This window comes from Chiloscyllium plagiosum, unplaced genomic scaffold, assembly GCF_037043375.1.
Source record: "Chiloscyllium plagiosum isolate Xiang-an unplaced genomic scaffold, Cpla_swu_hap1 HiC_scaffold_11, whole genome shotgun sequence".
Taxonomy (NCBI): Eukaryota; Metazoa; Chordata; class Chondrichthyes; order Orectolobiformes; family Hemiscylliidae; genus Chiloscyllium; species Chiloscyllium plagiosum.
In genome coordinates this window covers 79,617,566-79,641,156 of record NW_028270149.1, presented here as the reverse complement: position 1 = coordinate 79,641,156, position 23,591 = coordinate 79,617,566, and the positions used below count along the sequence as shown (strand labels likewise).

At 42.1% G+C, this 23,591-nt stretch overlaps 1 protein-coding gene across 1 annotated transcript in view; it reads left to right on the top strand.

The window, feature by feature from the left end:
• LOC122547866 (sodium- and chloride-dependent neutral and basic amino acid transporter B(0+)-like) overlaps window positions 1-23,591 on the top strand; it is an 83,901-nt gene that overhangs the window by 405 nt on the left and 59,905 nt on the right. The window contains exons 2-3 of the mRNA XM_087991809.1: window positions 2,446-2,593; window positions 12,036-12,167. Of these exons, the coding sequence (XP_087847935.1) occupies window positions 2,446-2,593; window positions 12,036-12,167 (280 nt within the window). The remainder of the gene's footprint in view (window positions 1-2,445; window positions 2,594-12,035; window positions 12,168-23,591) is intronic.

Genomic DNA, 23,591 nt, shown 5'->3' with positions numbered 1-23,591 from the left:
CTGAATCTTATATGTTTTTCTTTTTGGTAAGTGTAAATTGCATTAGAGTTTGCTTTTTGGAGGGATTTCCACTGTGAGGCCTAATAAATTTTCTCATCCTCTGCTACCAACCTCGCTGCATTAACTACCCTATCCCGCCAATAATGCTTCCCTCTTGTATGATTACTGTCCCATTTTACCGTATGCCATTCGCAGAACAACTCACCGCTTGGTGGATATACCACAATTAACCCCAAACCCTTACAGTCTGTGTCATTTTTTAAAGGCCCTTGCGCAGTTCCCTGACATTTGCCCTGGTCATTGGTAGACAGGCAGCAATTGGTGGCCTGCTTTTCAGATAGGTATCTGGAGATCCTAACAGAGGGAGCTCAAAAGCAGGAATTCCTCTTCCACCCAGGACTAGCAGAGGAAAGCATGACACTGACCATGCCAGCTTTGTATGATGGTATTACTCGGGTCAGTACAGTCTCAGCCATCTGGAAGAATGCCTAACTCTGTAGGATGCAGGTCAATGACCTTCTCCAGTCTGCCAGTGTAAGTGCCACCATCTTCTCTCTGATGCTTCACACTCAACTTATCTCTGTGCTGTACCAATGCTCTATCACTCTCACTGTTGCCTTCGATAATTTTTCGTCACCCCAACCCCTGGTACCACTAACCCTGCATACCCTCTACACTGCCCACTCACTCACTTGTGAAACCTCTCCGACTCCTCCAACATAGAATCACAAAATCCCTGTAGTGTGGAAACAAGCCATTCAGCCCGTCGCATCCACACCGACCCTCTAAAGAACCAACCAGACCCAACCCCTTTGCTATCTCAGTAGCTTCCATTTCCATGGCTATCCAACGTAGCCTGCATATCCCTGCACACTATCGGCAATTTAGTATGGCCAATCCACCTCACCTGCACATCTTTGGACCTTGGGAGGAAACCAGAGCACCAAGAAGAGTGAGTGAGTTAAGAGCATGGAGACGCAGCCTTGTCTAGTCCATAAGCTGGGTGTATATCCATGAGCACACAATTTCCTTGCTGCAGATTACCATGAGAGTTAGTGGTACAGCCTGAGATAGAACATAGAACAATACAGCACAGAACAGGCCCTTCGGCCCACGATTAGATTAGATTAGATTACTTTACAGTGTGGAAACAGGCCCTTCGGCCCAACAAGTCCACACCGACCCGCCGAAGCGCAAACCACCCATACCCCTACATTTACCCCTTACCTAACACTACGCACAATTTAGCATGGCCAATTCACCTAACCTGCACATCTTTGGACTGTGGGAGGAAACCGGAGCACCCGGAGGAAACCCACGCAGACACGGGGAGAATGTGCAAACTCCACACAGTCAGTCGCCTGAGGCGGGAACACCTCGCCTGATGTTGTGCCGAACATTTGTCCAAGCTAATGTAGCATTGATGTGTAGAGGTGCCCTGTATGTCGTTCAGAGATATGCTTTGAGGGTTCAGAGAGGCTGGCTCATATCAGATGATGATGTCCCTGGATGTGAGCAGTGCCTGTGGTGTGCTGTCTGAGATTTTCGTGTGGCTTTCCAACCTTCAGATCGAGCAGCGAACTGAATTTGCCAGGCAGCTCCTTGGGTTTCCATGTCAAGCTTTCTTAACATCTGGCTTGTTTGTTAAGTTAGAAAGCTGAATGTCAAAGAAGCGAACTAGACTCTCAACAAGGTTTTTACAAAAGAACTAGGGGCAGGAGTAAATAATTCAGCCCTTTGAGTCTGCTCCACTACTTAATACAATGATAGCTGATTGCATCTTGGCCTCAACTCCACTTTCATGCCTGATCTCCATAATCACTCAACCCATTACTAATTAAAAATCTGTCTCACTCCTCCTTGAGTTTAATCAATGTCCCAGTGTCCATTGCACTCTGGAGTAGTGAATTCCACAGACCCTTTCAGAGAAGTGATTCCCCCTCATCTCTGTTTTAAATCTGCTACCCCATGTGCTAAAATTATGACCTCTTGTTCCAGATTGTTTAGCAAGCAATGATCGTGTTTAATTGGTAACTCAATATTGCCTCGTGAGAAACTCACCAGGCCGTTTGTGAAAAACATAGACGATGAAGCCAAGATGTTCTGATGTCGAGATAGCCCTCTCTTGACTTCGTGTCAAATTCTGACATAAGTCTCTCCATAACCCACATTGCTCAGATACTGGAAGATTCTGCTCAGTGTTTCTGTACTGGGTGAAGGATTTGCATACCTTCTATTCTTGGGAAATCCAACTTATAAATCAGCCAAAATAAAAGCAAAGTACTGCCAAAGCTAGAAATCTGAAAGAAAACCCGGAAAGTGTTGGTAGAGTCTTCCAGACTCAAAACAATGTCTCTGCTTCTCCCTCCACAGATGTTGCATTGGCTGCTGAGTTCCTTCAGTAGTTTCTGCTCATATTATTTTTGAATTTTCTCTATCCCTCAGGCTGCTGGTAATGAAGAAGTGGCTGATGAGAATGTGGAGCGAGGGAACTGGTCCTCGAAGACTGACTACGTACTCTCTGTGATCGGCTGTGTGGTGGGTCTGAGCAATGTCTGGAGATTCCCTTACCTGGCTTACAAAAACGGAGGAGGTAATGTTGTGAAATCTGAATGACAGGAATGAGAGAAAATCATAAATAATAGGGACAAGTCAGTGATTGACAAAGAATATTATATTCAATGAAAGAGTGAACTCTAAGCCACAGTTATGCTGTCATCCAGCTAACAGTGAGATCAGGTCTCTATCATACAGATAGTGTTTATTATACTAGACATTATTATTAATTAAATATATTCATTAAGCTCACCAACTAGAATGTAGAACATGGAGCAGTACAGCACAGGAACAGGCCCCTGGGTCCACTATGTCTGTACCAACCATAAAGTCATTCTAAACTAATCCCTTGTGCCTGAACATAGTCTGTATTACTCTATTCCTCACTTGATCATGGGTCTGTCTAAATGTTGTTATCATATCTACTTTCGACACCTCCCATAGTAACATGTTCTGGACACCTACCATCCTCTGTATAAAAAACAATCCTTGTACATCTCCTTTAGACTTTCCCCTCTCACCTTAAACCTAACATTTGACATTTTCATTTTGGAATACAAACTCTAACAATCCACTCTATCCATGTCTAGCATTCTCTCCAAAGCCTTAACATCCTTTCCATACCCATGGCAACCTGAACTGCTCACAATATTCCAATCGTGGCCGAACTAAAGTCTTCTACAGCTGCAACGTGACTTGCCAACATTTATACTCAATGCCCTCAACTGATTAAAGTAAGCATGCCTTATGTCTTCTTTACCACCTTATCCAATTGTATTGTCACTTTCAGGTATCTATGCATTTGCACCCCTAGATCCCTCTATATATCAATGCTTTTTAGGGTCCTACCATTTACTGCATACTTTGCTTTTGCATTTGACCTGCCAAAATGCAAGATCACACTTATCCATGTTAAACTCCATCTGCCATTTCTCTTCCCACTTTTACAACTGATCTACATCCTGCTGTATCCTTTGATAACTTTCTTCAATATCCACAACTCCATCTTTTCTCGTATTGTCTTCAAAAGTACCAATCAGGCGACGAACATTTCCATCCAAATTATTTATCCACATTACAAACAACAGAGGTCCCAGCAATGATCCTTGTGGAAAACCACTGATCACAAATCTCCGGTCGGAAAAATACCTGTCCACAGCTTCCCTCTGTTTTTGATAATGAAGCCAATTTTGTTTCTAACTCAGAATTCACCATAGTTCCCATGTGTGTTAATCTTCTGGACCAACCTACAATACAGGACCTTGACAGATGTTTTAATCAAGTCCAGGTAGACAACGTTCAAGGCCCCATCCTATTGATCATCTTCATCACTTTTCAAAAAGCTCAATCAATTTTGTGAAACAAGCTCTCCCCTATGTAAAGCCATGCTGACTATCCGTTCTAAGTCCTAGAATCTTCTCCAATAATTTCCCCACCACAGATGTTAAGGCTCACTGGCCTATAATTTCCTGGATGATCCTTGTTGTCTTTCTTTAAATAAAAGAACAACATTGGCTTTTCTCCAGTCTTCTGGGATCTCGCTTATGCAAAGATCTCTGTCAAGGCCCAGCACTTTCCTCCCTTGTCTCTTGGCATAGATCCCATCCAGCCTTGGGGACTGATCTGCCTTAATAGTTTTTGAAGGCCCCCAACACCACCTTCTTCTAATCGTTGACATGCTAGCAAGTTTTGAGAAGATTTGTTGATATGCTCTAGAATATCAACACATCCCTCCATAATGTTACCATCATCCACGTCCCTCTCTTTGGTGAATATCAGTTGAAGTACCCATTAAAAACCTCACCCACTTCCTCTGGCTCCATGCATAAATTCCCTCCGTTGTTCTTGAGTGGGCCTGCAGTTACCCTAGCTAATCATTGTTCCCAATACATGTATAAAATGTCTTGGGATTCTCCTTAATCCTAATATGCCAAAAATATTTCATGGCCCTTTTAACTCTTCTGATTTCTTAGGTTCTTTTCTGTTCTCTTTACATTCCTCAATGATCTTATCTGATTTCAATTTCTTAAACCTTTTATATTTTTTTAAAAACTTTTTGACTAATCCAGAGTTCTCGCATTTTGCCATTCTTATCCTTCATCCTCACAGGAACATGATGGTCCTAAAACTCTGATTAACTGCTTTTATAAGCTTTGCACATCTCAATGTAAATTTAAACTGATGTGCAAATGAAGCAAGTGTGTTGCGAAATTTAAAAAAAATTCCACAGCCAATCTTAAGGGTTGTTGTGGAGAAAATATAGAGAACCACCAGGAGACACAGAGAGTTCTTCAAGAAGTAGATCTTTTATTTGCAAATAAAAAACCGTGACACTGAGAAAACAGATTCTCGAATGCCCCCGAACCTCATGGTCCGTGGATTTTATTTTATCATGTTTCTGTTAGCTTATCGGCATGTCCAACTATATTAATCAAAGTACCTCACTCTAGCTACACAATATACCAGTGTTGTTAGTTCCCAATATCTCTTTGGTTGTACATTCTACTTAATGTTATTCTAATTTCACGGTTAGATATTTATTGCTAACTGTGCTACAGTGATCTTCAATTCCAGACTAACCTGTCATGATAGATATTTAGCTATTCCATCTGTTACAATAGTCTCCTGTCTCAAGCTGACTCTACTGACTACTAATTAGATATTTTAATGCCATGTCCCAAGTATTTATTGTCCCAATCCTGTCATAATAACACTTAACAGAGAAACTTGCTTTATTACTGTGTTATCTCATCTCACCATAGTGACCTTTCAGCCTTTAACCTTACTCTGCTAATTTGTGTAAGAATGTTCCACTATGGTTATCCCATCCTGCCTTCCACAGAACACAGATTGCCAGTGGTCTTCATGCTTTAACCCATACCATACGTTCATGCTCTTTATTTTCCATAGGGTCTGGACGGCGCTACTTGGAAATGGATTGGATGCAGGTTCAGTTGTGAAATTTAGCAGCGATATTGTTTGAATATTCATGTTGTGCAGCGATATGAGCAAAGACAGAAAATTGACATGAGATGATAGAACATTAGAACTATGGCCTGAATTGCTGCCTTCTGCATCATAGCAATTCTGTGATTCTATGAGATGAATAGGGAAGAAGGTTCATGGGGTAAATGGTGGAGCAGGCCAAGGGGATAATTGATAGAGCAGGATTAAGGGGAGTGAACATTTACCTCCTTTTCCTCATGTTGTTCCCTCTGTTACTCCCACTGTCCACCATTCCTGTCAATTTTGAACAGATCCAGCAAATATATGTATTTCATTAAAGTGTGATTAATTGTCAATAGGTTCTTTTGCTTCCTCTGCTTTCAATGGCCAGAATAACTCCTGTGATTGCTGCTTGCAAGCAAGTATGGACAGTGACAAACAACTTCTACCTGTCGACCACTTCCACTGGGTTCCTACAACCCCTATTGGCTCAAATTGGTTCACTCAGGGTATCAATGACTCAGCTATGCCCCAGCAAATAGTCATGAATTGACTGTCAATCACATTACCCACACAGTACAACAATATTTCAGATATTAGAGGACAGAACCAAGACAGAATCACAGCATTGCCACTGTGTAGAAAGAGACCATTCTGTCCATCACATCTATGTCAGCTATCTGAGCATTTTGACTTCGTGCCAATCTCTTGCCTTTTTCCCCTGTCGCTCTGCCCAATGCTTCTAGTTAAATCATCATCCTATGCTGTCTTGAATGTCTCAATATTTCCACCACAATCCATACCCTAACTACCCACTGTGCGAAAAACCTCTTTCTCACCTTATATTTGCTTTTTTAGCAAAACACTTCAAATCTTTGGTACTTGGTTCTCAATCCTTCCATGAGTGGGAACAGTTTCTGCTTATGCACACTGTCCAGTCCTTTCAGGAATTTGAAAACCTCAAACAAATTGCACCTTCATCTTCACTTCTCTGATGAAATCAGTCATAGAGTCATTGAAATGTACAGCTCGGAAACAGACCCTTCGGTCCAACTCGTCCATGCTGACCAGATATCCGAAACTAATCTAGTCCCATTTGCCAGCTCTTTGCCCATATCCCTCTAAACCCTTTCTATTCATAAACCCATCCAGATGCCTTTTAAATTTTTTGGAGTTGCCGATGTTGGTCCAGATGGACAAAGTTAAAAATCACATAACATCAGGTTGTGGAACAACCACCTGATGAAAAGGTAGTGCCTCGAAAGCTAGTGCTTCCAAATAAACCTGTTGGATTATAACTTGGTGTTGTGTGATTTTTAACTTTTAAATATTGTAATTGTATCGGCCTCCACCACTTCCTCTGGCAGCTCATTCCACATGCACACACCACCCTCTGCGTGAAAAAGTTGCCCCTTTGGTCTCTTTTATATCTTTCCCCTCTCACCCTAAACCTATGCCCTCTAGTTCTGGACTCCCGCACCCCAGGGAAAAGGCTTTGTTTATTTATCCTATCCATGCCCCTCATGATTTTATAAACCTCTATAAGGTCAGCCGCCAGCCTCTGACGCTCCAGGGAAAACAGCTCCATTCTATTCAGCCTCTCCCTGTAGCTCCAGTTCTCCAACCTGGGAAGCACCCTTGTAAATCTTTTCTGAACCCTTTCAAATTTCGCAACATCCTTCCTCATTCCTCCCATTTGTCCTCATAATTGAAGTGCCTTATCCCTGGGATTATTATTTAAATCTCTTCTGCACTCACACCAACTCATATCTTTCCAGACCTGGCCACAATACTGCAGCTGAAGTTTAACCACTGTCCTAGAGAAGTTCATCTTAATTTTATGCTCTTGCACTCTATATCCCTATTAATGATTCCTGGAATACTGTTTGCTTTCTTTGCATTTGAGTGGTCAGTCTCCCTCCTGTTGTTCTGTAACTGACTGAGTTATTGGTATTGTGAAACTTGAAAGGATGCAGAAAATATTTGCAAGGATGTTGCTAGTGTTGGAGGGTTTGAGCTATAGGGAGAGGCTGAATAGGCTGGGGTATTTTCCCTGGAGGGTCGGAAGCTGAGGGGGTGATATTACAGATGTTTATAAAATCATGAAGAGAATGGATAGGTTAAATAGCCAACGTTCTTTTTTTCTCCAGGGTAAGGGAGACCAAAGCTAGAGGGTACAGATTTAAGGTGAGAGGAGAAAGGTTTAAAAGGGAACTGAGGGGTAACGTTTCACACAGAGGATGGTGCATGTATGGAATGAGTTGTCAGAGGTGATGGTGGAGGCTGGTACAATTACAACATTTAAAAGGCATCTGATGGGTACATGATTAGATTAGATTACTTACAGTGTGGAAACAGGCCCTTTGGCCCAACAAGTCCACACCAACCCTCCGAAGAGCAACCCACCCAGATCCATTCCCCTACACCTAACACTAGGGGCAATTTAGCATGGCCAATTCACCTAACCTTTACATCTTTTGGACTGTGGGAGGAAACTGGAGTATCCGGAGGAAACCCACGCAGACACGGGGAGAATGTGCAAACTCCACACAGACAGTCGCCCAAGGTGGGAATTGAACCTGGGTCTCTGGCGCTGTGAGGCAGCAGTGCTAACCACTGTGCCACCATGCCGCCCACATGAATAGGGTGTATTATGGAGCTATCATTGCTGGTGTCTAGTCTGTAATTGAAGTGATGGGTTGAAAGATAGGAAGGCCCCTCAAGCTTGTGGCTAGCATTGTATGTTCAACGCAATATGCTGAATGAGGATAAGTCCAACAGTTCAGGGGGTAATGGGAGAGGTGAATTTGCAGAAAATGGTGGCAAATAAGACTGGATTAATTTAGATTATCTGGTCAACATGGATGAGTTGGAGCAAACAGTCTGTTTCTGTTTTGTATTACTCTCTGACTCTTACCTCCTTCCTTCACTGGCTGTGGAAATACCGAAGTTTATTGAGCACTGTGCTGAAATAGGTCACTGCCTCCTGCCCTGGACACACTGCCTTCTTAGCCCATTTCTGTGATAGTCCTGACTCCTCCACCTGCTTCTTGTGATAGCAGGACCAGTACTCCCCATCTACCCTTTACCTAGCAACCATTGCATAGGAGCTAGCTGCAAAACATCTACTTAACCCATTCTGCTCCTCGTGTTAAGTTTCGAGCAGAACAATGTTAAGATTGTCATTTTGTTAAGAAAGCTGCGTAACATTGGCACAGCACCTGGACATGGCATTAACATCCATTATTGACACATCTGTCAAAGTTCACCTTTGTTGTGACAAGCAATTATAGATCAACGTTTCACTGTACATTCAAAGTTCTAAAATCAACATTTAGGGATTTTAAGTCAAGCTTGCCAGGGTTCTTTGCATTTAGTTAGCCTCATAAATAAACGCCACAAATTCAATACCTCTCATAACATCACATTGGCTGTACTAGCCTCCATTCATAATCTGGCTAGTGAATAGCAATTGTGAGCCCTAGCTTTGTCCTCTTTGAGGTAAGAAAAATATTGTAATTAATGCAATTATTGTAATCAAAATGCAGTAAGAGCTCACACATCATAGCCTATTGCATCTTAAGCTGCATTTAGCTGCATTGGTGAAGAAACTGATGAGAATGGTGTCTGTCAAGATTCTTCTAAATATGCAGATATGTAAGTAAACAAAGACATTGTTAAAATAATATAAAAGTTAAAGGTGATCTGAAATACACCTCATTGGAGGAGGAGCCACATGGAGAGTCCACTGAGGAGCCTACAGAGGTGGCTAGGTCCTCCACATCCACCCTCCCTGGGCCCCTTTGACTATTGACAGTTCCAGCTCAGGATAGTTCACTTGTCTGTGCCAAGAAAACCCTCAGAATGTCTGACCTGCCCAGATCTAAACTACAGGGGTTGCCCACTCATGCTTCCACAGCCAATAGGCTCACTGTGAAGCTGGTTTCCTCCACCCCATCTGCAGTATGTGGTAGCTGAGTGTGTCATAGAGTCAAAGGGATGTACAGCACAGAAACAGACCCTTTGGTCCAACTTGTCCATGCCGACCAGATATCCCAACCCAATCTATTCCCACCTGCCAGCACCCGGCCCATATCCCTCCAAACCCTTCCTATTCATATACCCATCCAGTTGCCTTTTAAATGTTGCAATTGTACCAGCCTCCACCACTTCCTCTGGCAGCTCATTCGATAGATGTACCAACCCCTGCATGAAAGAGTTGCCCCTTAGGTCTCTTTTATGTCTTTCCCCCTCACCCTAAAACCTATGCCCTCTAATTCTGGACTCCCCCATCCCAGGGAAGAGACTTTGTCTATTTATCCTATCCATGCCCCTCATGACTTTATAAACTTTAAAAAGGTCACCCCTCAGCCTCCGACGCTCCAGGAAAAACAGCCCCAGCCTATTCAAGCTCTCCCTATAGCTCATATCCTCCAACCCTGGCAACATCCTCATAAATCTTTTCTGAAACCTTACGAGTTTCACAACATCCTTCCAATAGGAAGGAGACCAGAATTGCAGACAATATTCCAAAAGTGACCTAACCAATGTCCTGTACAGCTGCAATATGACCTCCCAACTCCTGTACTCAGTACTTTGAACAATAAAGGAAAGCATACCAAACACCTTCTTCACTATCCTATCTACCTGCGACTCCACTTTCAAGGAGCTATGAACCTTCAATCCAAGGTCTCTTTGTTCAGCAGCACTCTCTAGGACCTTACCATTAAGTGTATAAGTCCTGCTAAGATTTGCTTTCCCAAAATGCAGCACCTCAAATTTATCTAAATTAAACTCCATCTGTCACTTCTCAGCCCATTGGCCCATCTGGTCAAGATCCTGTTATAATCTGAGTGTGTGGGAAAGGAAAAGAAAATTGTACCAAGCGCATCTGGGGGCGATGACTAACAGGGTTATGTGTTCCACAGAATACAATCCTCATTTTCGCTGCTGTGCACAGAAGTGTGCATCTCATGGAGATTCCCAGTGTCAGAGAGATGCAACAGGATCAATGTTGAAGGATGCCAGGGATTAGGCACGCAGCATGCCTTAGTGGCCAAGATAACATGTGTTGGTGACAAATCTGCTTCCCAGCTGAAGTCCCAATGACTGGTGGCAGATGCAACCCTCACCCTCACACTTTGGCATATTTACCCCTCCCAACATGAGTCCTATTGCAACCATTCATCTCAACATTGTGCCCTGCCCCCGCCTCCATGTCTACTTGTTCAAATTTGAATCCGAAGACCCCTTCTCCTGCCTCCAGTAAACTTCAGTCCCAATGAAAGGTTCCAACTTGAAATTCTGACTGCCCTCCTTTTCTGATGCTGTTTGACCTTCTGTGCTTTTTCCACCTCCCCTCTTTATCCACAAGTGGAACTGTTAATAAGCAATAATGTGTTTCAGTTGGCAACTCACCGCTGCTCGGTGAGAATCTCACCGTGCCATTAGTGTGGCATAGTGGTAGTGTACCTGCCAATAGGCCAAGAAGGCTAGTATAAATTCCTACCTACCCTATAAAATCTTCCAAAATAACATGTCCGATCAGGCTGATTAAAGATGCTTACAAGAGGCAGCGAGATGCTCCTGATGTTAAGAGCTGAACATCTCCCTTGATTCGACCATTCATCTTGCCATCATGCACGTTGCTCAGAACCTGTTAAGACTCTGCCTGATAAGTGACTTTCTTGCACACTATAATTTATAGGAAATACATTAATGCACGTGCCAGCACTGCATATTCTCTGGTCAGTGAGTGTGCACTATGTCAAAGCAATGGATTGCTTGATGTGCTTTGGTATTCCTGTCAACACAATACTCAATGTCACTTTATGTTAGCAAGGCCATGAGTCAAATCTTTAGTCAGATATCAAACCTGTAACGTATATTGGAAGTAGCATTTCACACCGATGGCTCTGAGGTGTCTGTGTGCAAATACACCTTTGCTAGGTATGTTGTGCCAATCTAATGGAACTGGAAACTGACTTATTACATTACTTGCATTTGAGACAGCTGGGACCATTGACAAATTCAAGAGCCAGACAGAGGGTGAAGGAATTGAGATGTAGAGGTAGAGGTGTGGTTAGGAGCATCTCAAGAGTCAGGAAAGGAATACAGGCCATCCACAGGTTGACAACAGGTTCCATTCCTGAGCCTATTCACAAGTTGATTTGTAGGCAAGTTGGAACACAATATAGGACAATCTAAAGGAGCCATTTGTAAGTTCAGAGAATGCTGTTGTGAATATGTTTAGTGACTGATCGCAACAGTGAAAGAATTGTAAAAATAAATCTTATGGTCCATAAAAACAGGTTTGTGCATATTCAGAGTTGGGAGTGTGGTGCTGGCATTCATGAAGAAGGGCTTATGCCTGAAACGTCGACTCCTGCTCCTCAGATGCTGCCTGACCTGCTGTGCTTTTCCAGTGCTGCACTCTCAACTCTGATCTCCAGCATCTGCAGTCCTCACTTACTCCTCTGACCCTGTTCAGTCAGAGATATATCTGGGATAATAACATATTCTATATTTTCCAGGTGCATTCCTCATTCCCTATCTTACCATGTTGGTATTTGCTGGGATGCCATTGTTTTTCTTGGAGTCTTCTCTTGGGCAGTTTGCCAGCCTCGGGCCTGTGGCAGTATGGAAAGCTGTGCCAATATTACAAGGTGAATATTCATTAATCGACACTGACTTAGAAACCTTTCAGATGAGCACATATGTTTAATACAAATTAATAAACTGACTGCATTCATTATCAGGTGACATTGTTAGCCAACCTTGCAAAAATACTGCTCTCACACTGACATGACAGTACTTCAAACAAAGGCAGATATTAAAAATGAGTAGATTTGTTTGCCTTTCCCAATTTTCTAAATGGCGTCTCTCTCAATAATTGATGAAGACCTAGTAGGACTGCTTGAGAAATAAGGAAGACATTCTGATATATCATAGAACAGTTTCATAAGCATGATAATCAAAGTCAATTCCATTAAGCAACATAATCTCTAAAACCTGAGTAAGGGGATTATTGAAAATATTCTTCAGGCAGTAACCCATAAATAGAACCAGAATTTTCTGTTTGTGGTCTGAAAAGAACTGGATATCCTGCTCCAAATTGAGAATGCAAAGATTGAACATAGAGAACATTGAACATAACAGCACAGAACAGGCCCTTCAGCCCACGATGTTGTGCCAACCATTGATCCTCATGTGAGGTAAACCTAATATACGGACTCTCAAATTTCTGTGACCATATGCATGTCAAGCAGTCTCTTAAATAACCCCAATGATCTCGCTTCCACAATTGCTGCTGGCAACGCATTCCATGCTCTCACAACTTTCTGTGTAAAGAACCCGCCTCTGACATCCCCTTTATACTTTCCGCCAAACAGCTTAAAACTATGACCCCTCATGTTAACAATTTCTGCCCTGGGAAAACGTTTCTGGCTATCAACTCTATCTATGCCTCTCACTATCTTGTACACCTCAATTAGGTCCCCTCTCTTCCTTCTTTTTTCCAATGAAAAAAGTCCGAGCTCAGTCAACCTCTCTTCATAAGATAAGCCCTCCATTCCAGGCAGCATCCTGGTAAACCTCCTCTGAACCCTCTCCAAAGCATCCACATCTTTCCTATAATAGGGCGACCAGAACTGGACACAGTATTCCAAGTGCGGTCTAACCAAAGTTTTATAGGGCTGCAACAAGATCTCACGGCTCTTAAACTCAATCCCCCTGTTAATGAAAGCCAAAACACCATATGCTTTCTTAACAACCCTGTGCACCTGGGTGGCAATTTTAAGGGATCTATGTTCCTGCACACCAAGATCCCGCTGTTCCTCCACACTGCCAAGAATCCTGCCTTTAATCCAGTTCTCAACTTCCAAGTTTGACCTTCCAAAATGCATCACCTCGCATTTATCCAGGTTGAACTCCATCTGCCACCTCTCAGCCTATCTCTGCATCCTGTCAATGTCACGCTGCAGCCTACAACAGCCCTCTATACTGTCAACGACACCTCCAACCTTTGTGTCGTCTGCAAACTTGCTATCCCATCCTTCAATCTCCTCATCCATGTCATTAATAAAAATTACAAAGAGTAGAGGCCCAAGAACAGAGCCCTGTAGATCACCACTCACCCCTGACTTCCAGGTAGAATACTTTCCTTCCACTACCACTCGCTGTCTTCTGTCGACCAGCCAATTCTGTATCCAGACAGCTAAATTTCCTTGTATCCCATTCCTCCTGACCTTCTGAACGAGCCTACCATGGGGAACCTTATCAAATGCCTTACTGAAGTCCAAATACACAACATCCACCGCTCAATCCTCATCAACTTATCTAGTAACATCCTCAAAGAACTCAATAAGATTTGTGAGGCATGACCTGCCCCTCACAAAGCCATGCTGACTGCCTTTAATCAAACCATGCTCTTCTAGATGGTCATAAATCATATCCCTCAGAATCCTTTCTAACACCTTTCAGACGACAGACATGAGGCTGACTGGTCTGTAATTGCCAGGGATTTCCCTATTTCCTTTCTTGAAGAGAGGAATTACATTTGCCTCCCTCCAGTCCTCCGGTACAACTCTTGTGGAGACCGAGAATGCAAAGATCTTCGCAAGCGGCAAAGCAATCACATTTCTCGCTTCCCAAAGCAGCCGAGGACAAATCTGGTTTGGTCCTGGCAACTTGTCAATCTTAATGTTTGTCAAAATTTTCAACACATCAGTTTCCTCAATCTCTATCTGTTCCAGCATGCTTACTTGCTCCTCAATGGTTTCATTCACTACAAGGTCCTTTTCTTTAGTAAAGACAGAAGCAAAAAACTCATTTAGGGCTTCCCCTACCTCCTCAGACTCTATACACAAGTTCCCTATGCTATCCCTGATCGGCCCTACTCTTTCTTTGATCATTTTCTTATTCCTCACATACTTGTCTGTACAGCACTCTCAAGTAGATTGTCTTCCAAAGAAGCCCCATATAACCCTTAAGATTGTGCTATAATTGGTTTTGGGGAATGAAGAGAAAGTATTGTACCCTCTTGCTATTTCTTTTGTGGGCTGTCATGGGAAACTGTAGGCTTTGCCCTGTTTGAGATGTTAGGTGAATGACTTCCCCATGGAGCCTTTGACATGAGGATTAGTAGGAAGCAAACTGTTCCAAGACAGTCCAAGAGCCCAACATAATGACAAGTCCATGGTCAGAAAATCCAAAGCACAGAATCCAGGTAATCAATAAAGAACTGCAGATGCGAGAGATCTGAACCAACAAAAGCAGAAATCGAAGGAGAAACTCAGCAGGGTTGGCATGTGTGAAGAGAAAACAGAGTTAACATTTCGACTCAAATTGTCTTTCTTCACAGATGCTGCCAGACCTGCTGAGTTTCTCGCAATTTCTGCTTGTTTGTTTATACCCTGAAGTGATGAAGAAGGAGACAGAAAGAGAAAGAGAAAGGATCTCAAGGGGATGGACGAACTACTGAGACACCTTGATCCCAGGAAACAGAGAAATGTTCATCTTCCCAGTCAACTGATTAGTAATGGGTTCAGGACATGGTACCTAGACAACAGTACTTTGACATCTTGACACAGCTGATGAGGGAGGTTTACAATGACATGGTAACACTACTCAGTCATAATAAAAGTTATCAAATTTTTGTCAAATCCCTAAAGCCAAAAAAGGACAGAAACTAGGAGAATGTGAGGGAAGAATTACAGTGCAAATGGAGTAGATCTTTTTTATTCATTCTGAAACCTGAACAGGAACTGACAGTTATATAATGACATCCAGAAGCTGATATGAGGTGCTTACTTGACAGCGCAGTTGGATAAGTTGGTTCGAGATTGGGAACAGCCAATTCACAAACTTGAATCTGGACAAAGGGTATTGACCCCTTTAATAGGATATTGAAATAGAAAATGGCTTGTCGAGATCCTGGACAGGTTGGTTATAAATACCTACAATTAAGATTGGCTGAGGTTCATTTCTTCATGAGAGAAGGCTTTACTCGACTGAGAATGAATTTTGGGCTCATGTCAAGTAAATCCTTGTGTTTGTGGAGAATAAATACCTTAGTTGAAATTCTAAAAGGTCTAGTCCAATTCAAGATAATGAGCAACTCAGAACATTTTTGGACTCATTTTTTTTAAATACCTTTATTACCTTACTGCCCACCCTTATTGAAATGAAACCATAATTGAAATGGATCCTTAAGATAGAGGAACTTTCAGAAACTGGGGCCAAACACCATATAATAGCCCTGCGCTCATGGTCCCAGACTTTAGGGAAAAATAGCATTGCTTCAGAGGTTTAGTGTCTATAGTCACTCAAATAATTTGAGGACATGAATACCCAATGTCTAATCTGAGCAGATATCAGACCTACAAGATAACACTACATTAAAGCCCACAAAGAATGCCTGTCAACAAAATAGACCATAGAAGTCTTAAATTTCTACATGCAGAGGTGACAATTTTACCCAGTTACCAATCGTGAGGTCTGCATCTTGAATGTGATTCATCAAAGATGACCCAAGATGGTTAATTTCTGCCTGATGAAGAATGTCCACTTGGATAGGAGAGAATCCAAGGTGGAGTTCCTCACTGGAGTCAGTAGACACTCCTTTGATGGTCAATCTACATCACTATGAATTCGTGAATTGAAGGCATGAGTAGGTGATGGAAACATTCAGGTTCCATGGAGCACCTCAGCCTGACAAGGCAAGCCAGGCAGCATCAGGAGGTGGAGAAGTCAATGTTTCAGGCGTAACCCTTCTTTAGGGCTCTTCAGGACCCTTATTTATCTCCTGATGCTGCCTGGCGTGCTGTGTTCTTCCAACCTCCTGCTTGTCAATCCAATGTATCATGAACACACACCTTCTGAGATCTATTGGAGGTGGTTGTAAATCAGTTCCACATTCATTGTCCTGAGCTTTTCAGGCCACATGTATACAATCTATCATACTCTACACCTAATGGAACTTTGTATACACCTCTAGCCCCACATCTCTGATACACTCAGAACAACTACCTGGATCAGTGGGATAATGAATGTTTCAGTGGATTGTCCTGACATCAGTCATCATCTTAATTATCAGAATTATTACTGATTCTGAGATGCCACACATATCTCCATTAGGCCCCTGGATTGAAACAGAGGCAACTGTGATTTTGACAGAGTTCTGACATCTGGTAACTGACATCTGACACCAATACCACATTAGAGAAAAACATAGTTTTATTACTTAGAGTTCTATATTGAGATTATAATCTCATTCATTAAAACACATTTGATCTTGCTGATGCTTCTTGATAGATGGGTAGTCATGGGCAATATTGACACTTCTTCAATTGACATTGTTCGACATGTGTTGACACTTCTCGACACTTTGCAACAGTCCTGGCAGGTCCAGACAAGTCCAACAGCTCCACAGAGTCTATTTACCTTATATGTACATTATTTCCATAGTTAACAGTTTCAAAGAGCATGCTGATGCCAAACCCAAAGGGTATCATACATTCACCTCCAGAAAACAATCCCAGACTCCCATCCCCAAGGTTGAGACTGTATTCAGAGGGGTATTTCCAAAACGGTACCTGGCATCCAAAAAAAGGACTGAAAACAGACATGCTGTTAACTGGTCATTCAAATGGCCATCTGCCTTCAGGAGCCAGACATGCATGAACTACCCACAGTCAAAAAACAAAGCAAAAAACAGAAACACCAGTATCAGAAATAGCACTTTGAATTCCCACTAACATCTGGGATTTTTGCAACAACAAAGGTGTTCTCTGTCATGGCCAAAATTAGGTCTCATTCTATTGGATCTTGATTTATCTTGCATTTTGTCATATCCACACAAATATAATCTCAGTTTATTATCACATCCTTGTAAAATATGGAACTGATACAGTGGTGTCTTCAAAGGGCCCTGAAAATCCCAATATCAGCCAATAATTTTCATGATTATAAGCAAATGTAATGAAGATACGGCATCTGAAGATGATACACAAGGGTTCTTTTTCACCAATCAAGTGTTGCTAAACACCCCTGAAGTCGGTGGAATTTCATATTTATACATTTCTACAATTAGAAACATATATCTTCACAGTGAAGTTGGTGGGATAGCTAATTCTCAAATGTGATATAATTCCAGAGAATGATGGAAATGCAAATAACTGGGCAGCACAGAGACTCAGTGGCTCGCACTGTTGCCTCACAGCACCAGGGACCCAGGTTCGATTCAGCACTTGGACGACTGTCTGTGTGGAGTTTGTACGTTGTCCTTGTGTCTGTGTGAGTTTGCTCTTGTTTCCTCCCACAGTCCAAAAATGGGCAGGGTAAATAGATTGACCATGCTAAATTGCCCATAGTGTGAAGACTAGATGGATCATCCATGGGCAATGCAGGGTTACAGGAATGGGGCAGGTCTGGATGGGGTTCTCTTCAGAAGGCTGATGTGTATTCGATGGGCTGAATGGGCTGTTTCCATGCTGTTGGGATTCTATGATTCTAACTGCAGAAATTGCAATGGTGACTGGCAATGAGACAAGGTTGGTTTGTCGACAAGCTGAAATTATGTGAAGGAATTTATTGCAGTTTCGATCTAAATTTATGTTCCTTCTTTAAGGTGTGGGCATAACTTTGGTAGTAAAAGGATTCTTCGGAAACATTACCTACTCCTGTGTGCTTGCCTACAGTCTGTACTACCTGTTTGCTTCCTTCCAATCACCCCTGCCATGGTCAGACTGCTTCAGTTGGTGGGGAGCCGATGAAAAATGCAGCAGAACTACCAAAGGTACAATGTTCACTTCTGTTGGAGATATTTTTCATATTTCATTCTGTTGATCTGTCAGTGCAAAAATGGCCGATTGTTTCAGTGATCATCTTTATTGTGTTGTCCAGCAGAAATACTGAATAGAAACAAGAGTATAAAGGAAGTAGGCGTATACTTAAGAGGGAAATCAGGAGGGCAAAAATGGGACATGAGATAGCTTTGGCAAATAAAATTAAGGAGAATCCAAAGGGTTTTTACAAATACATTAAGGACAAAAGGGTAACTAGGGGGAGAATAGGGCCCCTCAAAGATCAGCAAGGTGGCCTCTGTGTGGAGCCGCAGAAAATGGGGGTGATACTAAATGAATATTTTGCATCAGTATTTACTGTGGAAAAGGATTTGGAAGATATAGACTGTGGGGAAATAGATGGTGACATCTTGCAAAATGTCCAGATTACAGAGGAGGAAGTGCTGGATGTCTTGAAACGGGTAAAGGCGGATAAATCCCCAGGACCTGATCAGGTGTACCCGAGAACTCTGTGGGAAACTAGAAAAGTGATTGCGGGGCCTCTTGCTGAGATACCTGTATCATCGATAGTCACAGGTGAGGTGCCGGAAGACTGGAGGTTGGCAAACGCGGTGCCACTGTTTAAGAAGGGCGGTAAAGACAAGCCAGGGAACTATAGACCAGTGAGCCTGACCTCGGTGGTGGGCAAGTTGTTGGAGGGAATCCTGAGGGACAGGATGTACATGTATTTGGAAAGGCAAGGACTGATTCGGGATAGTCAACATGGCTTTGTGCATGGGAAATCATGTCTCACAAACTTGATTGTGTTGTTTGAAGAAGTAACAAAGAGGATTGATGAGGGCAGAGCAGTAGATGTGATCCATATGGACTTCAGTAAGGTGTTCGACAAGGTTCCCCATGGGAGACGGATTAATAAGGGTAGAACTCACAGAATACAGGGAGAACTAGCCATTTGGATACAGAACTAGCTCGAAGGTAGAAGAAATAGGGTGGTGGTGAAGGGTTATTTTCAGACTGGAGCCCTGTGACCAGTGGAGTGCCACAAGGATCGGTGCTGGGTCCTCTACTTTTTGTCATTTACATAAATGATTTGGATGCGGGCATAAGAGGTACAGTTAGTAAGTTTGCAGATGACACCAAAATTGGAGGTATAGTGGTGAAGAGGGTCACCTCAGATTACAACAGGATCTGGACCAGTTGGGCCAATGGGCTGAGAAGTGGCAGATGGAGTATAATTCAGATAAATGCAAGGTGCTGCATTTTGGGAAAGCAAATCTTAGGAGGACTTATACATTCAATGGTAAGGTCCTAGGGAGTGTTGCTGAACAAAGAGACCTCGGAGTGCAGATTCGTAGCTCCTTGAAAGTAGAGTTGCAGGTCGATCGGATAGTGAAGAAGGAGTTTGGTATGCTTTCCTTTATTGGTCAGAGTATTGAGTACATGAGTTGGGATGTCATGTTGCAGCTGTACAGGACATTGGTTAGGCCACTGTGGGAATATTGTGTGCAATTCTGGTCTCCTTCCTACCAGAAAGATTTTGTGAAACTTGAAAGGGTTTGGAAAAGATTTACAAGGATGTTGTCAGGGTTGGAGGATTTGAGCTATAGGGAGAGGCTGAACAGGTTGGGGCTGTTTTCCCTGGAGTGTCGGAGGCTGAGGGGTGAACTTATAGAGGTTTACAAAATTATGAGGGGCATGGATAGGGTAAATAGGCAAAGTCTTTTCCCTGGGGTCGGGGAGTCCAGAACTAGAGGGCATAGGTTTAGGGTGAGAGGGGAAAGATATAAAAGAGATCTAAGGGGTAACGTTTGCACGCAGAGGGTGGTATGTGTATGGAATGAGCTGCCAGAGGAAGTGGTGGAGGCTGGTACAATTGCGACATTTAAAAGGCATTTGGATGGGTATATGAATAGGAAGGGCTTGGAGGGATATGGGCTGGGTGCTGGCAGGTGGGACTAGATTGGGTTTGGATATCTGGTCGGCATGGACGGGTTGGACCGAAGGTTCTGTTTCCATGCTGTACATCTCTATGACTTTATGCAGCAAGAATATTATTACTGAGTCACTGGAGTTTTATAATAAACATTGGTTTTAAAACTTTAAAAGCTGTGAAGAAAATAATGACCTCTGATGTTTCTTATGTGAGGAATTCGATAAACTTCGGGTTTTAAATACATCTTGAGTTGGAGGACAAAATGGGCCATGGAAAATTGACATTCTGTTTATACCTCTTCTGAATTGTCTTTTCATCAAATTGAAATGCAAACAATTGCCATACCGATGCCAGTCTTTAGGCAGGGAATTGCACTGCACTGTGTTGTCTGTGCCCAGCTGTGTTGGGACAAACAGCAGCTCAATATCTTACTGGCTGCTCATCCACATAATTGCAGTGTGCAGCAGTTTGCAAAACGCACTGCAAGTTTGCCTCAATAGAGGATCAGGTGTGTGTGTGGTTAGCATAGTGGAAGGCTAACTTATCTCTCTCAAAGTAATTATATACGATTATATCGAAAATATGGCACAGATCAGGTCATTTGGCTCAACAAGTCCATGGTAATACTGCTCTCCCAAGCAAGCCTCCCTCCACCTTTTCTCATCTGATCTGCCATTGTAAACATAATGTTTCTCCTTCTCGTCTGATTGTATTATAGGAATAGAATAGATTAAAATGGAATCCCTACAATGTGGAAATGCATCTCTTAAATACATTTGCAACTCTTGCCTCAATTTCCTGTGGTAGCAATTTCCTCATTCTTACCACTCTCGGTGCAGACATTTCTTCTGAAATTGTGATTGAATTTTGTGGTGATCACCGATATTGAGGGCTCCAATACACTCTTCATCCCAAAATAAAATTACTTCTGTGTCCACTCCATTAAAATCTATTCGGTATTTTTGTTCCTTATCCTTCTAGGGCTTGTATCTTCTAAGTAATAAGTGGCTTCCTGTTCTTGCCAGCAACATGTATCAGAATACATTTCTTTATGCTTAACTTCATTCACCAATTATCTGTTCAGTCAGCAAGTTTTATTAATATTCTACTGAAACTTGTTGTAGTTCACCTCAATTTGGTGTCAGGTACAAATTTATAAATTTGTCCAAATAACTCATGTAAATTGTGAACAGCACTACAGCAGATCATTATAAAGTATTAATTTCTACGTTCTACCAGACTGAATAACATCCCTCTGTCCCCACTCTGCTTTCAGTTTTAAAGCCAGCCAGCCAATCCGTGCCACCATTTGCCCCCATTTCCACATTCCTTGACCTAATTTATTAGTTTATTAAGGGGCATATTATAAAAGTTGTGTTACCTTTTTATTTCCAGATGTTCTTCTATCTCTCATTTATTGGAGATGCTATAACTTTCCTCCTAATTGTATCAAGCTGACAGGTTGATAATTTTCTGGACATGTTCTCTCTCCCTCCTCAAATATCGGGATAAAATTAGTTTTCTGCCATTCCTCAGCCACTATACCTTTTTTGTTCTAACCAGTTATTAATATGTGTGTGGTAATGCCTTTGCTATCACTTCCTCAGATTCTTTAAAAATATATGGACATTACCGTGGAACAGGAGTTCCATTCATTTTACTTTTGTTTAGTTTATGCAATATATCCCAAATTTTTATTTAACTCATCTCATTGCTTATCTTATGATTCAGTGTCACACCTCCCTGTTCTTTCCAAGGGAAAAGTCCAAACAAAATAATTGTTGAATATTTCTGCTTTCCCTTTATTGTTTTCTGTGGTATTAGCCTGCCTGTCACCTGGTGGTTCCATTCTAATCACAAGCTTCCCATTTAGTCAATGCAGAAGTGTAAAACATTTTATTATTTTGATTTATGTTCCTTGACAATTGAATTTTAAAGTTCCTTTTGTTTTCCAATAGATTGTCATTTTTCTCCAAATCTCTTTGTATACTGTTAGTCTGCATTCCTCTGCTGTTGAAGTAATTTTTGTCTGTTTATAAAATTCAAATATTACTTTATGTCTTGATTTATTCATGAAGTCTGGCTAGTGTTTATTTCATTCATTCCTTTTCCTGGAATAAAATTTCCTGCACTCTGCCAAGATGGAGGACGGGAAAAATTTCTGGCTGTAACAGGCTGCTCCTTTTTTGAGGTATTTTATGTGTTGGAGGTATTTCTTTGAATTCCAGGAGCAGCCATTACTGTTTTACATGCTGTTGCAATTGTTTTGAAACTTGGGAGAAAAAAAAGTCAAAAACACCAGCGGTTATAAAAGGGCGAAAGACAAACAAAGGCAGCAAGCACATGGTCTGTAAGGGAGAGAGAAAAAGAAGCCCACACTGCTAACTTACATTGCAGTGAATCTGCGCAGTTACAGCCTTTGCTGTTTGAATTCACATATCACTGTACATCGGAGTGTGTCTAGGAAAACCTAACAAACAACAAAATTCACAACTGATCTTGGAGCAATCTGTTTGGGAGGAATCACAGCACAGAAACAGATAAGTAAATTGTTTTAAGTATAGCCTTGCTGCAAATCTACAATAGTGAGCAGGATGGGTTCTTTCTTGATTATATGTTTTTATTGCGATCTGTCTCTTGATTAAATTTTAAAATATAAGCCATAAGTATCAAGTTACCGTAGAGCAGTATTTTGTAGAGCAATAAGATGGTGCTATTTTCTGGGTCTGTGGATTGGAAGGAGCAAAATGCCCTTTCGTAGTGTGATATGCTTTCCTTGTTGGATGTGGAAGTTTCTGGAAAGTTTAAGGGTTACTAATGATTATATCTGCAGTAATAGTTGTTGGTCGTGAATCCTGTCAGATCGAATGGATCATTGGAGCGACTATTAGAGGCATGAAAGAATTTACAAGAGCTAGGGAGTGTAATTGATGGCAGTTAGAGGAAGGGAGAAAAAGCTGCAGATACAGTCAAGTAGATGAGTTAACTCCAAGAAAGGTAGGAGAGGTAGATGGGTAGTTACAGGAGTCTTCTGTGGCTATCCCCATTTCAAACAAGTATGCTGTTTTGGAAAATGTAGGGGGTGATGGACTTTCAGGGGAATGTGGCACGAACAGCCAAGATTCTGGTATTAGGACTGGCTCTCAATGTAATGAGGGGTACATCGGGTTCCAAGAGATCAGTTGTGTGAGGGGACTCTCTAGTCAGGTGCACAGACAGACATTTCTGTGGCCAGCAGCAAAAAATCAGAATGGTGTGCTGCGTCACTGGTGCCAGGATCAAGGATGTCTCAGAGAGGATGCCAAATGTTCTCCAAGGGGAGAGAGCCCAGCAGGAGGTCATTGTACATATTG